The sequence below is a fragment of the Manis javanica genome, chromosome 15 (genome assembly GCF_040802235.1).
Source record: "Manis javanica isolate MJ-LG chromosome 15, MJ_LKY, whole genome shotgun sequence".
NCBI lineage: Eukaryota > Metazoa > Chordata > Mammalia > Pholidota > Manidae > Manis > Manis javanica.
The window spans coordinates 3,194,131-3,206,257 of record NC_133170.1 but is presented as its reverse complement, the minus strand read 5'-3'; the positions used below and the strand labels follow the sequence as shown (position 1 = coordinate 3,206,257).

Genomic DNA, 12,127 nt, shown 5'->3' with positions numbered 1-12,127 from the left:
TTTATTTATTTTCTTTTGTTGTTTTTAAATTCCACAAATAAGTGAAATCGCATGGTACTTATCTTTCTCTGCCTGGCTTATTTCACTGGGCATAATGCCCTCTAGGTCCACCCATGTTGTTGCAAATGGTAGCATTTCTTTTTTATGGCTGAAAATACTCCATTGTGTATACGTATCACATCTTCTCTAACCCTTCATCTACTGATGGACTTTGGTTGCTTCCATATCTTGGTTATTCTAAATAATGTGGCAATAAACATAGGGGTGCATACATCTTCTATGATCAGGGGTTTTGTTTTCTTTGGGCAAAATTGCTGTAAGTGAAATTACTGGGTCACATCAATTGTCTTTTCAAACCCTTTATACTGACTGTAACCAGAAAACCTGTTGTGTAAATAATAAAATATGTACAACTGCAAACTGCTATATCCTAACATTACAGAGAGCTTTTAAAGCAAAATTACACCCTGGCACAGAAAAGCACTCTTTTCTAGATCTGAAATTTGATGCCCCTGGAACTTCTAAGAAGTACTTGAGCCAGTAAAACAATGTATGATCTCGATCCAATAGCCGTCTCCCAAGCCCCCTGGTCGTCTACCTTACCACTTCTAATGACCCTCACATTGTTCCCTGTCCTCTGGAGCAGCCATTCTTCAAGGAGAGGCCATTTTTCAAGTTCAGGGGCAAATCTTCGTAGTCTGAGCCGATCTTTGAGCTTTATTCCTCTGCCAGTGATTATTTTAGACGCAGACATTGCTGTGGAGATGATGACAGTGAATGGGAGAAGGTGGACCCATCCTCTTACAAACAGACACAGATATTTCTGCCTCTGCTTGTCATTTGCCACCTGGAGTGCTGGCTGTCCTCCTGGGGCCACGTGGGGAGACCGAGCGCACGTGGTGAGGATGTCATGGAAAAAGAGGAGGAACCTTGGTTCCGATATTGTGCAGCTACTGAGACAGCCAATCCAGGAAATGCCCTCTGCCTAGATTCTTAGTTATCAAGCATCCCAACCCTGAAGATTCCAAGCTTGTTTTTGATGGCTAGAATAATTCAACACATCATTTGAAGAAACTAAACATTTATTGAATAGATATTTATTCAGTAACAGCAACATTTCTCAAGAAGAAGATGAGTTCAATTCCCCCAAAACACAACAAAGTAACTTTCCATTATTCTCAGGTTACATCCAAATCTATAATCTTACATCCCCATCCCCTTAATAAATGTCAAGATACACAAAATACTTGGAGGAAGATATCCAAATTATCCTAAGACCAGATTTTAAGGTAAAAAGCAGTTTAAGGGTAGCAATCTCTAAATATCACAGTACATCAAGATGGCTTCCTGAGCATCAGAACCATTACACTAAAAATATCAATACATTTATGCAAAATGCTTGTGAAAATTAAAAGTATCTGCAACCTTTTCTAGTGTCTGACTTCAGGAACAGGTGCAAACCATTCCCTTCATAGATCTTCTGTTACAGATCCATCAAAACCCACCAGTCCAGCTCTCAAATACTGACGGCAGTGCTGTTTTGAATGGATGACATGTTCCACTATTCTACAAGCCCTGAATTATTTCTGCACAACATTCCAATATTCCCTGAAGAGATTTTATACAAAGGTTGAAAACAGCTGCCTTCCACCACAGTCAAGTCAATTTACTTTTCAAATGGAATATATACTTGTGTTCTCTTCAGTTTTTACAAGTTGTGTGTGTGTCAATAATGGTCACAAATTCAGACTGTATAATATAAACTAAATATAATCAAAGGCTCCACATCAGTTCTTAAGTTTGATATTAAAATGACCACAGACCCTCCAAAAAGCACTCATATGATTAGCAGGGAGAGAAATTTTTTTAATCTTTTCAAAGGCTCTCTTTTGCTGAAAAACTGAGTTTATAGCAAATTCTAAAGAAATAATCCCATTAGATATTTGAAATTACTGGTAGAGATTAAGTAACAATACATATTTTCCATTTAAAAGTAAATTAGACTTTGATTTGTAATCAGCTCTAAATTGCCGAATTCAATATACTATTCCCATGTTCTCATGATTCTGTTAATTGCTAGATATTTGAATTAACATCAGAATCATTTTGTTTTTTAAAAAAGAACACTGTTGTACCACCTTTTAGACTTGTCTTAAATTCACATAACTTAATTTTAAAAATTTAATTTCAACCAATGAATAACCACAAACATCAGATCAGTTTAGCCAAACTTTAATAGGCAAAAAAAGGTTGCTTTGGCAGTATATAAAAGGATAACTATTACAGTAAAAATTGTTATTTAATCGACTTTTATTAAATATTAAAATGCAATAAGGCAATTGTTGTTTAAAGACACTTAAGATCACATTTAGTAAACAATAACTGGCCCCACACTTGACATATTGCACCCCTACTTTTCTTCCCTATATGCTCTAAGGAACTAAATGCTATTCTAAAAAAACAGATGAGTGGTCTTTCTATAAACACTGCAAAGAGGTTCTGGTTACGACTAAGGTACTTATTCCTTACAATTTAAACTTCTGAAAAAGCAAACACTGAATACCACTTTCAGGGTGTTCCCTTTAACGGATTTCTGCTGCCCCTGTTCTCTTGAACCCGCTCACAACCGTCAGCAACAAGTGTGCCAGCTGAGGGGTCAGTAGGCGTGACTCACGGTGGACGCTGCCACTCAAGGCAGAGCAGAGACCCCAAAGCTGGCTTCCTATCAGGGTCGTCCGGGGTAACGGCTGCAGCGGATCCCGGGGCCCCTTGTGAGGTTCCCCCGACCCCCGCCTCAACCCTCCTGGTGAATCTGCGGGTGAGCTTTGTATCTGCGATGACGGAAAGGACAACATTCAAAGGGAGATCTTTATCATTGTGTCCACAGGTCTTAGCCCACAAATTGAGATCCAGTAAAAAAATATATATGTATATACAATTTTGAATCATCAGCACTGAGCGACAGTCAGCAGAGGGGCTGAGAAGCGACTGTGACATGAACAAACCCACGGCTGCCCTGCCGCCCCCTCCCGTGGAGGCCAGCACCCCTCCCGGCCCCGGCACAGGGAGGCAGGCGGGCAGGGGCTGGGGACGGGGCGCCCCGGGGGCGACTGCCTCCGCACCGCCTCCCCACCGCTGCCCCTCCAGCTGCCCGCTGCCCCGCCCTCCCTCGCACTCTGCCCCTTGCCTTTCCCACTCTCTCTTTCCTCACTTCCTCACTTCCTCTCTTCTCCTTCTTTTTTTGATCATTCGGGTACAACATTCTTCTCTGCTTTCTCTTCCTTAAAAACTCTTCCTCACATACTGCAAGCCAGTTCACACTGGAGACGGAATACATGCCAGAAAACGTTCACCCAGAAGCGGCAGCAGGAGCTTCCAGGGGACGACAGGGGAAACAGAACTCGAGCAGTGACGCCGGAGTGGCGGGAGGCAAGCCACGCGTGGTGCTGTCAGATCCACGGGCTCTTCTGACTCACTTGCCCCCAGGACTCATGACTTCTGAGTCCCCGGAGGCCACGAGGCATAGTGATTGCTTACACACCTAAGGCACAGAGGAGGGTCAATGATATGCCTGGAGTCCCCAAGGAAGAGAGAATCCAGATCTAGTTCACAGTGGTTTTCTTTGCATTACACCAAAAATATGCCTAGAGGCAAGATGCGTGAGCAATGCGCAGGCGGGAATATTGTTTCGGGCTCTGTACACCTGAGTGACCCTATACATTACGGACCACTCTTCCTAAGGGAAAAAGAGTATGTCTTGTCTTAAAATATAAACCATAACATGTACTTTCTAAAGGTTTTCCAAGTTCTTTTAAAATGGCTACATCTTACAAGTGAAGTTTGGCTACATTTTAAAATCAATCCACTTTGGTAATATTGTAGCCCAGAAACAGTTCTGAGGTCAGAATTATTCTAACACATAGATTCAAAGAATATATAATGTAATTTATATAAACTGCATAGATACACTGTTTTATGAAAAGACATATAATATGTTCTCTAAATTGTTCTATAGCCTCATTAATGCTGAGAACAGCATTTCTTGAGAAATCTCAAGGAAAAAGTTACCTTATTAAAAGATAAATTCAGAAGACTCATGTTAATATGGTTATGGACTTTCTGAGATAACCTGAATTTGAGGTAAAAATAGTTCCTAAGTGGAGAGTTTCCACCACATAACCCAATTTCTGGTAAAATGCCCAGTTAGCTCAGGTCTTGCTGAACGAGATGAAGAACTTTCCAACTGATGCCCACGTGGAGAGTGAGACAGTGTGAATGCAGCCCACGTGTGAGGCCACAGCAGGCAGTGCCATGGGCCAGACGGCGACCACGCTCCACACAGTCCCAGTCAATCACATCAGAGCCCAGGGGGCTGACACTGTTTACTTAGGAAATTCAACCTAAGGAATTTACTAATAATATAAATTCACATCTTGTCAATAACCCCAAGGAATTCCTCTGATACTTCAGAACATTTATAATTCACCAAGTGTGCCAAGAATTGTGCTATCCTAACTCAACCTTCAAGCTGAAGAAATGGTTTCCAATAGTTCCCAAATGGTACTAGTTGACATGAAATCATCTGAGGTGCTTATCAAAAATAAGTCATAATTTTACGTATTTTTACCCTCGACATTGGAGATGATCTGGGGAGTTTGCTTAAGGGCTGATACTAATTGAAGTCAAAGGTGGTGCGATGCTGCTGTGCTTCCCAAAGCATTCACAACATTAAGGTACTAAAGGAAGGGGAGATGACACAAAGACTACGAAACGCTGATGAGCAGTTGGTCTGGATAATGAGCACCATCAGAATATTCTCTCTTGTGCATAACTTCCTAAACCTCTTCATTAAAAACCGTGTGCCCACAGGTGATGCCTAGGGGTCTGTTTTCCACGAGCTCCCCACTGGAGCCTTTACATACCCAGGCAGGCAACAACTCGGGGGGCCGTTAGAAACGATCTTATGTAAATCCACCAAACTTTGGAAGTTTAGGATTCTCATTTTCTATTCAGCAAACTCTATTTTACCACAGTTCACAAGTTTCTACATTCACATGGAACCCTGCCAAGGACATATGGATTGTGTCTTATATGCATCTGTTCTAAAAGCGCAAGGCTGGTTATCAACTTCTAACTGGCCTTTCTTACACGTTCTTCTCCCTCTGTGTCCCGGACGGGCCTGCAAACATCACAGAACAACCACGCTGACCTCCCCGTTCGGAGCCCATGTCTCCACAGAGGGTACTGTGTCTTCATAAAGTCAATGCCACTGTTTCCACGTAAGTGACACTTTTTCCTTCATGATTTTCCCCTCTATTTAAACATTAAGATACCAAAAGAAGAAAAATATAGCACTTGGTAAAAATGAGATATGTGCTCCAGCCAACAGCATGCTGAATACTCAGTCCACAATTACATTAGAAAGCAGTCAAGAACACTAAGAGAAGTAAAACTTTTCTTATCTTCAAGACTTTAAAAAGACAACTGTCTTGACTGATGCTCAAAACAGGAAGATATGCACATCAAACCAATCAGAACTACCTTTCCTACAGTCAGATACAACAATCTTTTTAATCCAAATCCCATGAGAGTTGCTAATTTAAAGTAAGGCTCTATATGTTTGCTTCTTCAAAAATATCTTGCAAAGCCACTTTGAGGTAGAAGAAAAAAGTTTAAATGGACCACTTTTTTCTGCTCCATTATAACTAAAATAAAATCACTGTTCGCAGGAAGTGCACAGCTTATGCGTTTCGGTCCATCACATTTTCCACCATCATTTAAGCATACTATTTAGATTCTTGCTTTATTACCAGCTTTTTTTTGCTTCCAGAATGCCCAGTAAAGCTGAAAATTTTCATTTAAAGTGATAAAAACATTTCCCAAAATACCTGTTTAACAATCTTAGATAAGAGTCTTGGCAAGACAGTTTAGCATATACACATGAAAACACATTTCACAAACATACACATAGACTAAAACTCCAAAATGTTCACTGTTTTTTCCTCTTTTTTATACAGCTGTTTTAAACGTGCAACTTACTTATAATCTAAAAATAATTTTAAACATGATTGTCACAAAAATGTTTTAAAACAGAGATGAAATGTAAAAGGCACACACAGATTGTCAATGTTTAGATCAGTTACATCACATTTCTTTAGAAACAGAACCTTTCTGCTCCTGTAAACGACTTTTGTTTTCTCATATGTTTAAAGTGAGGTTAGTGCTGACATAAAATTATTGCTATACTCACAGTTTGAGTGTTTCCACCTGTGTATGAGGTACAGTTTCTCCACCATACACCCCTACTGTTCTTACCCACTTGAGAATAAGAGTGTAGGCTACAACCATTCAACATTTTCATCAATACTGGAATGACAACAAACAATGCTACAAAACATCAGAGATCAAAAACGTCTTGCTGGCATCGCAGACCTGAACTTATTCTTCATTGCGTGGATATACTGCTAATGTAACTTCTTCGGGGAAAAAAATCATTCTCAGGATGAATACTTCCTCCTAGACACTTCATGCAGGACGATTCCTTCATACATATCCTCTGATACTTCGTTTTAATGCACTGGACTCGGCAGTCACCACGAACCGCCTTTCTTTGGCGTTCTGTTGTAACGGTCTCTTACACTTTTTGTTAATTGTTTGATAAATATTTTGTAAATTTTTCCACAGTATGTATGCACTGTCTTTTGCAGTTCCAGTTCTAAAGGCTTTAATAAGGAATGGATGTTGTCATCTTCAAAAGAACACTAGAGAAAGAAAATAAAAAACAAAAATATATATATAAATTTAATTTTATTCCAAACTCTTCTATTAATTTAATGTTGACACCCTTCATTTAAAGCCTCACAAAAAGTATACGCTCAACAATTATTTTCAGTGAATTAAACAGAACTATGATCTCACATTAGAGGAGGGAGAGGAGCATGGTAAGCCACCGGGGGGTCAGGGAAAGCTTTTCAGGGAGGTAGCGCAGGTAGGGCCCTCCAAGCCCAGGTAAGATGTTCAAGGGCACAGGGACCACAGCTACTGGCCTGGTGAGATGAGCACCAGGTGCTCTCAAGGGGTCTGAGAGAAGCTAATCAATGGCAGAAAGTGCTCTGGTAACAGCGCTGAGGCTGGACTGGAAAGTAAGGAGAGAACGGCTCCGAGAGGGAGGGTGCAAAGCTAAAGCTCAGTCGGCGCACCCCAAAGCTCCCGCGACCGCATGGAGGGGTTCCCAGGGCGAATACGCTCGGGGCTGTGGATCCCACGTGCTCTCTGCGGGGACTCACGCTGGCACGGGAAGGGCTCTCAACAGTAACACAGAAATTGCATCTGCTGGAGACCTGGCTCATGTATATATTCAATATATATTCATAAATATATTTTTGACCAGAGTCCTTTTTTTCTCTAAAATATATTAATATCCCAATGACCATATTTTGGAAAACACTGTGGAGGAGCTGAGTGGAAATAACCTGTCACCTTACTATTTTCACCCAGGTGTATTTTTTGACTCAGCCACGGCAAACTAGGTACATTTTCAATTAGAAAGATGGATGGGGCTTGAAGGTACATTTTACATGAAAGTTTAAAGTCAGGGAAAAATGCAAGATCCAAAGGAAATCCGGAGCCTGCGTTCCAGGGGTGCTGCAAGCGACCTGAGGTCACGCCCAGGCCCCCTGACCCTGGCGCCGCCGCCGGCGGGTGTGCAGGGAGCCGCGGCCCATCCGCAGACAGGGGACGACCGGACGCCACCGCACAGCAGCGCTGGGACACCGCGATCCTGAGCCTCGAAGAGAGGTGGACATGGGACCGTCACTCCCGGGTGACTTAAAACCCAATCACATATACTGGATATAATTATCCAAGAACTGTTTTGAAGACCAAAAGAAAAGGAGAAGGGAAGCTTAACTAGGAAGAATGTAATGAAATGAAAATAGAACAGCCAGTACGCAGGGGCCGGGAAGAAACTACTAGAAGCTGGGCCGGTCGGAAGCCCTCCTACACGACACACGCAGTTCTAGGCGCTCCGCAGGCGTATCGTCACTTCACTGTTTCCTTTCCCTTCATTGCGCTTCGCAGGTACCGTGCTTTTTATACATGGACGTCTGTGGCAGCCCTCCAACCAGCACGTCTGTTGGTGCCATTTTTCAAATGGCATTTGCTCACTCGTGTCTGTGTGTCACATTTTGGGAATTCTCACAACAGTTTGAACTTTTTCATTATTTTCATATTAGGGTGTCTGCGATCAGGGATCTTCGATGTTGCCATTGTAATTGTTTGGGGCATCAAGAACTGCACCCATATAAGACGGCAAACTTAATAAATGTGTGTGTGTTCCTACTGCCCCACTGACAGGCCATTCCCGTCTCCTCTCCTCGGGCCTCCCTATTCCCTGAGATGCAACAATATTGAAATTATGCCAATTCATAGCCCTACAATGGTCCTAATGTGTTCAAGTGAAAGGTGGGTCACATGTCCAATGCCAGGATCGGCAGAAAGCCGAGTCTCTTGTACCAAACCAGTAGCCAGGGTATGACGCAAAGGAAAACCCTTGAAGGAAATTAAAGCGCTGCTCAGTGGGCACACGGATGGAACAACGGGAAACAGCCTCACTGCCGATGCGGAGAAATGTGAGTGGTCCGGACAGATCGCCCTAGCCGAACAGTCCCTTAAAACACAGCCTCAGCAAGGCCCCAGCCCACGTGTCTTCAGTTCTCCAAAGGCGGAGCGAGGGGAGGAGGCTGTGTGCAAGCTGGGAGCTGGCAGAGGTTGGTTCATGAGGTTTAAGGAAAGAAGGCGTCTCCGTAACATAAAAACACAGGGGATGCAGCAAGTGCTGATGGAGAAACTGCAGCAAATTATCCAGAAGATAATGAGCAAAAGTGGCTACACTAAACAACAGATTTTCCGTGCAGATGAAAGAGCCCTGTTTTGGAATAAGGTGCCATCTAGGGCTTTCATAGCTGGAGAGGAGAAGTCAGTGCCTGGCTTCCAAGCCTCCAAGGACAGGCTGACCCCCTTGTCGGGGCTAATGCAGCTGGTGACTTTAAGTTGAGGCCAATGCTCACTGACCATCTGAAAATCCTGGGGCCTTTAAGGACTTTGCTAAATCTGCCTGTGCTCTGTAAGTGGGACCACAAAGCCTGGATGACAGCACTTGTGTTTATAACATAGTTTACTGAATATTTTAAGCCCACTGTTGAGACTTACTGCTCAGAACAAAAGATTCCTTTCAAAATATGGCTGCTCACTGACAGTGTGCCTGGTCACTCCGGGCTCTGACAGAGACGGGTGAGATTCATGTGGTTTCATGCCTGCTCACACAGCATCCATTCCTCAGCCCACGGATCAAGGGGTCATATTGACTTTCAAGTCTTATTAAGAAATACATTTAGTAAGGCTACAGTTGCCATAATCAGTGATTTCTCTCATGGATCTGGTCAAAGTAGATTGAAAACCTTCTGAAAAGAAATCATCATTCTAGATGTCATTAACAACATTGGTAAATTATGAGAAGAGGTCAAAACACCAACATGAAGAGGAGTCTGGAAGAAGCTCATTTGAACCCTCACGGATGATGCTGAGCGGCTCAAGGCTTCAGGGGAGGAAGTCACTGCAGGGGGGGTGGAAACAGCAGGAGAGCGAGAACTAGACGTGGGGCCTGAAGACGGGACTGAACTGCTGCATCTCTGGATAAAACTTGAGTGGATGAGAAGCTGGCTCTCATGGATGAAAAAGAAAGTGGTTTCTCGAGATGGAATCTGCGCCAGGTGAAGATGCTGTAAACATTGTTGAAATAACTACAAAGGATTTAGAATATGACATAAACTTAGCTGATAAAGCAGCAGCAGGTTTGAGAGGACTGACTCCAGTTTGGAAAGAAGTTCTGCAGCTGAAATGCTGTCAAACAGTATCACATGCTACAGAAAAATCGTTCATGAAAGAAGAGTCCATTGTTGTAACAAACATATCACTGCCTTAATTCTACGGAACGGCCGCAGTCGCCACCTGAGCAGTAGTATCGACACCCTGGCAGGACCTTCCACCAGCAGAGATCACAAGTCCATGGGAGCTCAGACGGTGGTCAGCGCTTTTCAGCAATAAAATATTTTTGAAATTAAGGTACGTACACCGTTTTAAACATAATGGTTTTGTACACTGAAGAGACTACAGAAAAGTGCAACCATAACCTTTACATGTACTGGGAAATCAGAGCAGCCGTGCGGCTTGCTTTACTGAGACCTGTGCCGTAGTGTGGTCTGGAACTGAACCCGCGGTATCTCCGAGATGCCTGTATACGCACTAATGCATTCACGCTTCACACCAACGTGAGGACATAAACAGGTAATATATTTAACCCTGTTTATAATGAAGCAACAAAGGCAGGGGGAGGGAATTTTCCCACGGTTGCAATGCTAGTAAGTGGCTAAGCCAGGATTCCACCCCAGCTGCCAAGCCCCGAAAGTCCACGTGTCCCACCAGCACACAGCACTGCTCATCCGACAAGCAACTGAGGCCAGGCCAAGTCAGTTTCAAACAGCCCCAGTTTCCAGAGGGATGCTGGGAAAAGTGCTGTGCTGAATACTGATATGCCTAAATGTACCTGGGTTAAAAGCAGCAGCCAAAGTGCAGAAGGCCCCCTTCGTGAAGGCCTACCACGTTTATCAAGGGACACTGCCATGGAACAGCTTCAGCGAGTACAAAACCCTTGGACAACCATGGTTGAGAGGCAGATAATAAAGGAAAGACTGAAGCGTGGTCTTTTTCTTATTATGAAATGACAATAGAATGAAAACATAACCACAGTGTTTTTAAGTTAATTCCCAGGAATATGAAGTACTCGAGATCCAGTTCACTCATTTCCATGTGATTTAAGTCCCAGTGTTTTCGTTTAAAACTTTTTCCTCACTAGAAAAGTCTTTTGATGAATATACTGAAATAAAAACAGTGCCTCATGAATTAGAACTTTTAGCCCATCATATAACACAAGTAATTCGACCTCTGAGAGAAGATGATAAATCACTAAATTCCCACCTGTGTACGTACAGCCTAAAGTCACTGCCCTGCAGGGCCCGCAGAGTCGTGCAGGCCGGGACCTGCATCCAGGGGTGCCCTGCCCAGAGCCCCAGCGCCCTTCCCGACCCGCCTGCAGCCTCTTGCCATGCTGCGTGCTGCGCCCAACTTGTCCTCGGCTTTCCTCCGCCTGGTGCTCAGCCTACAGCTCTGCCCACCCATCAGCGCCGCAGAGAAGCCTGTCCTGACACAGCTCCTCCTGGCCTCCGCGCGGGCGCAGCAGCCAGAGCACAGACTTTATACACGCGGCTGTCAGCCACAAGGCAAGGGTAAGGGCCGAGGCCAAGGTGACCAGTTTGGTGCTCTGAGGCACTCTTGAAGAACAGAACATGGTCTAAAAACACGGCAGCACGGCAGTTCCGCCCAAGAGACGCGGAACACCATTTCCAAACGAGGAGGGGCGGCAGGCGGGGACGCTGGAGGCGCCCTGGCAGGGAAAGTTATGCAAATAAAAGCAGGTGTGAAGTAACTCAAAGTTGACACACACACCAGGAAATGTAATAATTTAGAGTGAAATATATGAAGCAGAAAGTACCTTATAGAGCAATAAAATGTTTTGTTCCCATTTTGAATTTGCAATTTTTAATCTTAATATTTTTATTCACTCAACAACTAATATTTAACCAATATGTATAGACTGTAAAAACTGGTTTGCTGGCAGTCATAGCCATGCATTCACATTTTAAGGATGGTTCCCATCCCTTATAATTCATACTGTTCGCTGCATTCCATGGCAATGACTGAGCTTCTGTGTGAAACTTGCATAAATACCCTTGTCTGGATGCAGTTCTTTTAAAAATCACGCCTCTCATTGAATAATAGATAAGGGAAGATAAAACACTAACCAAGAGCACCAAAAAAGACAGATTACCTTCATTAAGTTGAAAAACAGACAGAGCTATAATTAACACAGACCCAAAACAAATGTAAAAAAATCATTAATTCAATATTTGAAATTATTTTAAAAACGTTTTAGAAATATAGTATAATTAACCAACTAAAAAACATTACTCATCTTTTTAAAGGTAGACATTTATAAAAGGTCGACAACATC

At 43.1% G+C, this 12,127-nt stretch overlaps 1 protein-coding gene across 2 annotated transcripts in view; it reads right to left on the bottom strand.

Annotated features, from left to right (window-relative positions):
• Positions 1-1,064: 1,064 nt before the first annotated feature.
• GXYLT1 (glucoside xylosyltransferase 1) overlaps positions 1,065-12,127 on the bottom strand; it is a 44,339-nt gene continuing 33,276 nt past the window's right edge. For both annotated transcript variants that reach the window (XM_037009870.2, XM_037009874.2), the window contains one exon: positions 1,065-6,761. In XM_037009870.2, the coding sequence (XP_036865765.1) occupies positions 6,591-6,761 (171 nt within the window). In that variant the 3' untranslated portion in view covers positions 1,065-6,590. The remainder of the gene's footprint in view (positions 6,762-12,127) is intronic.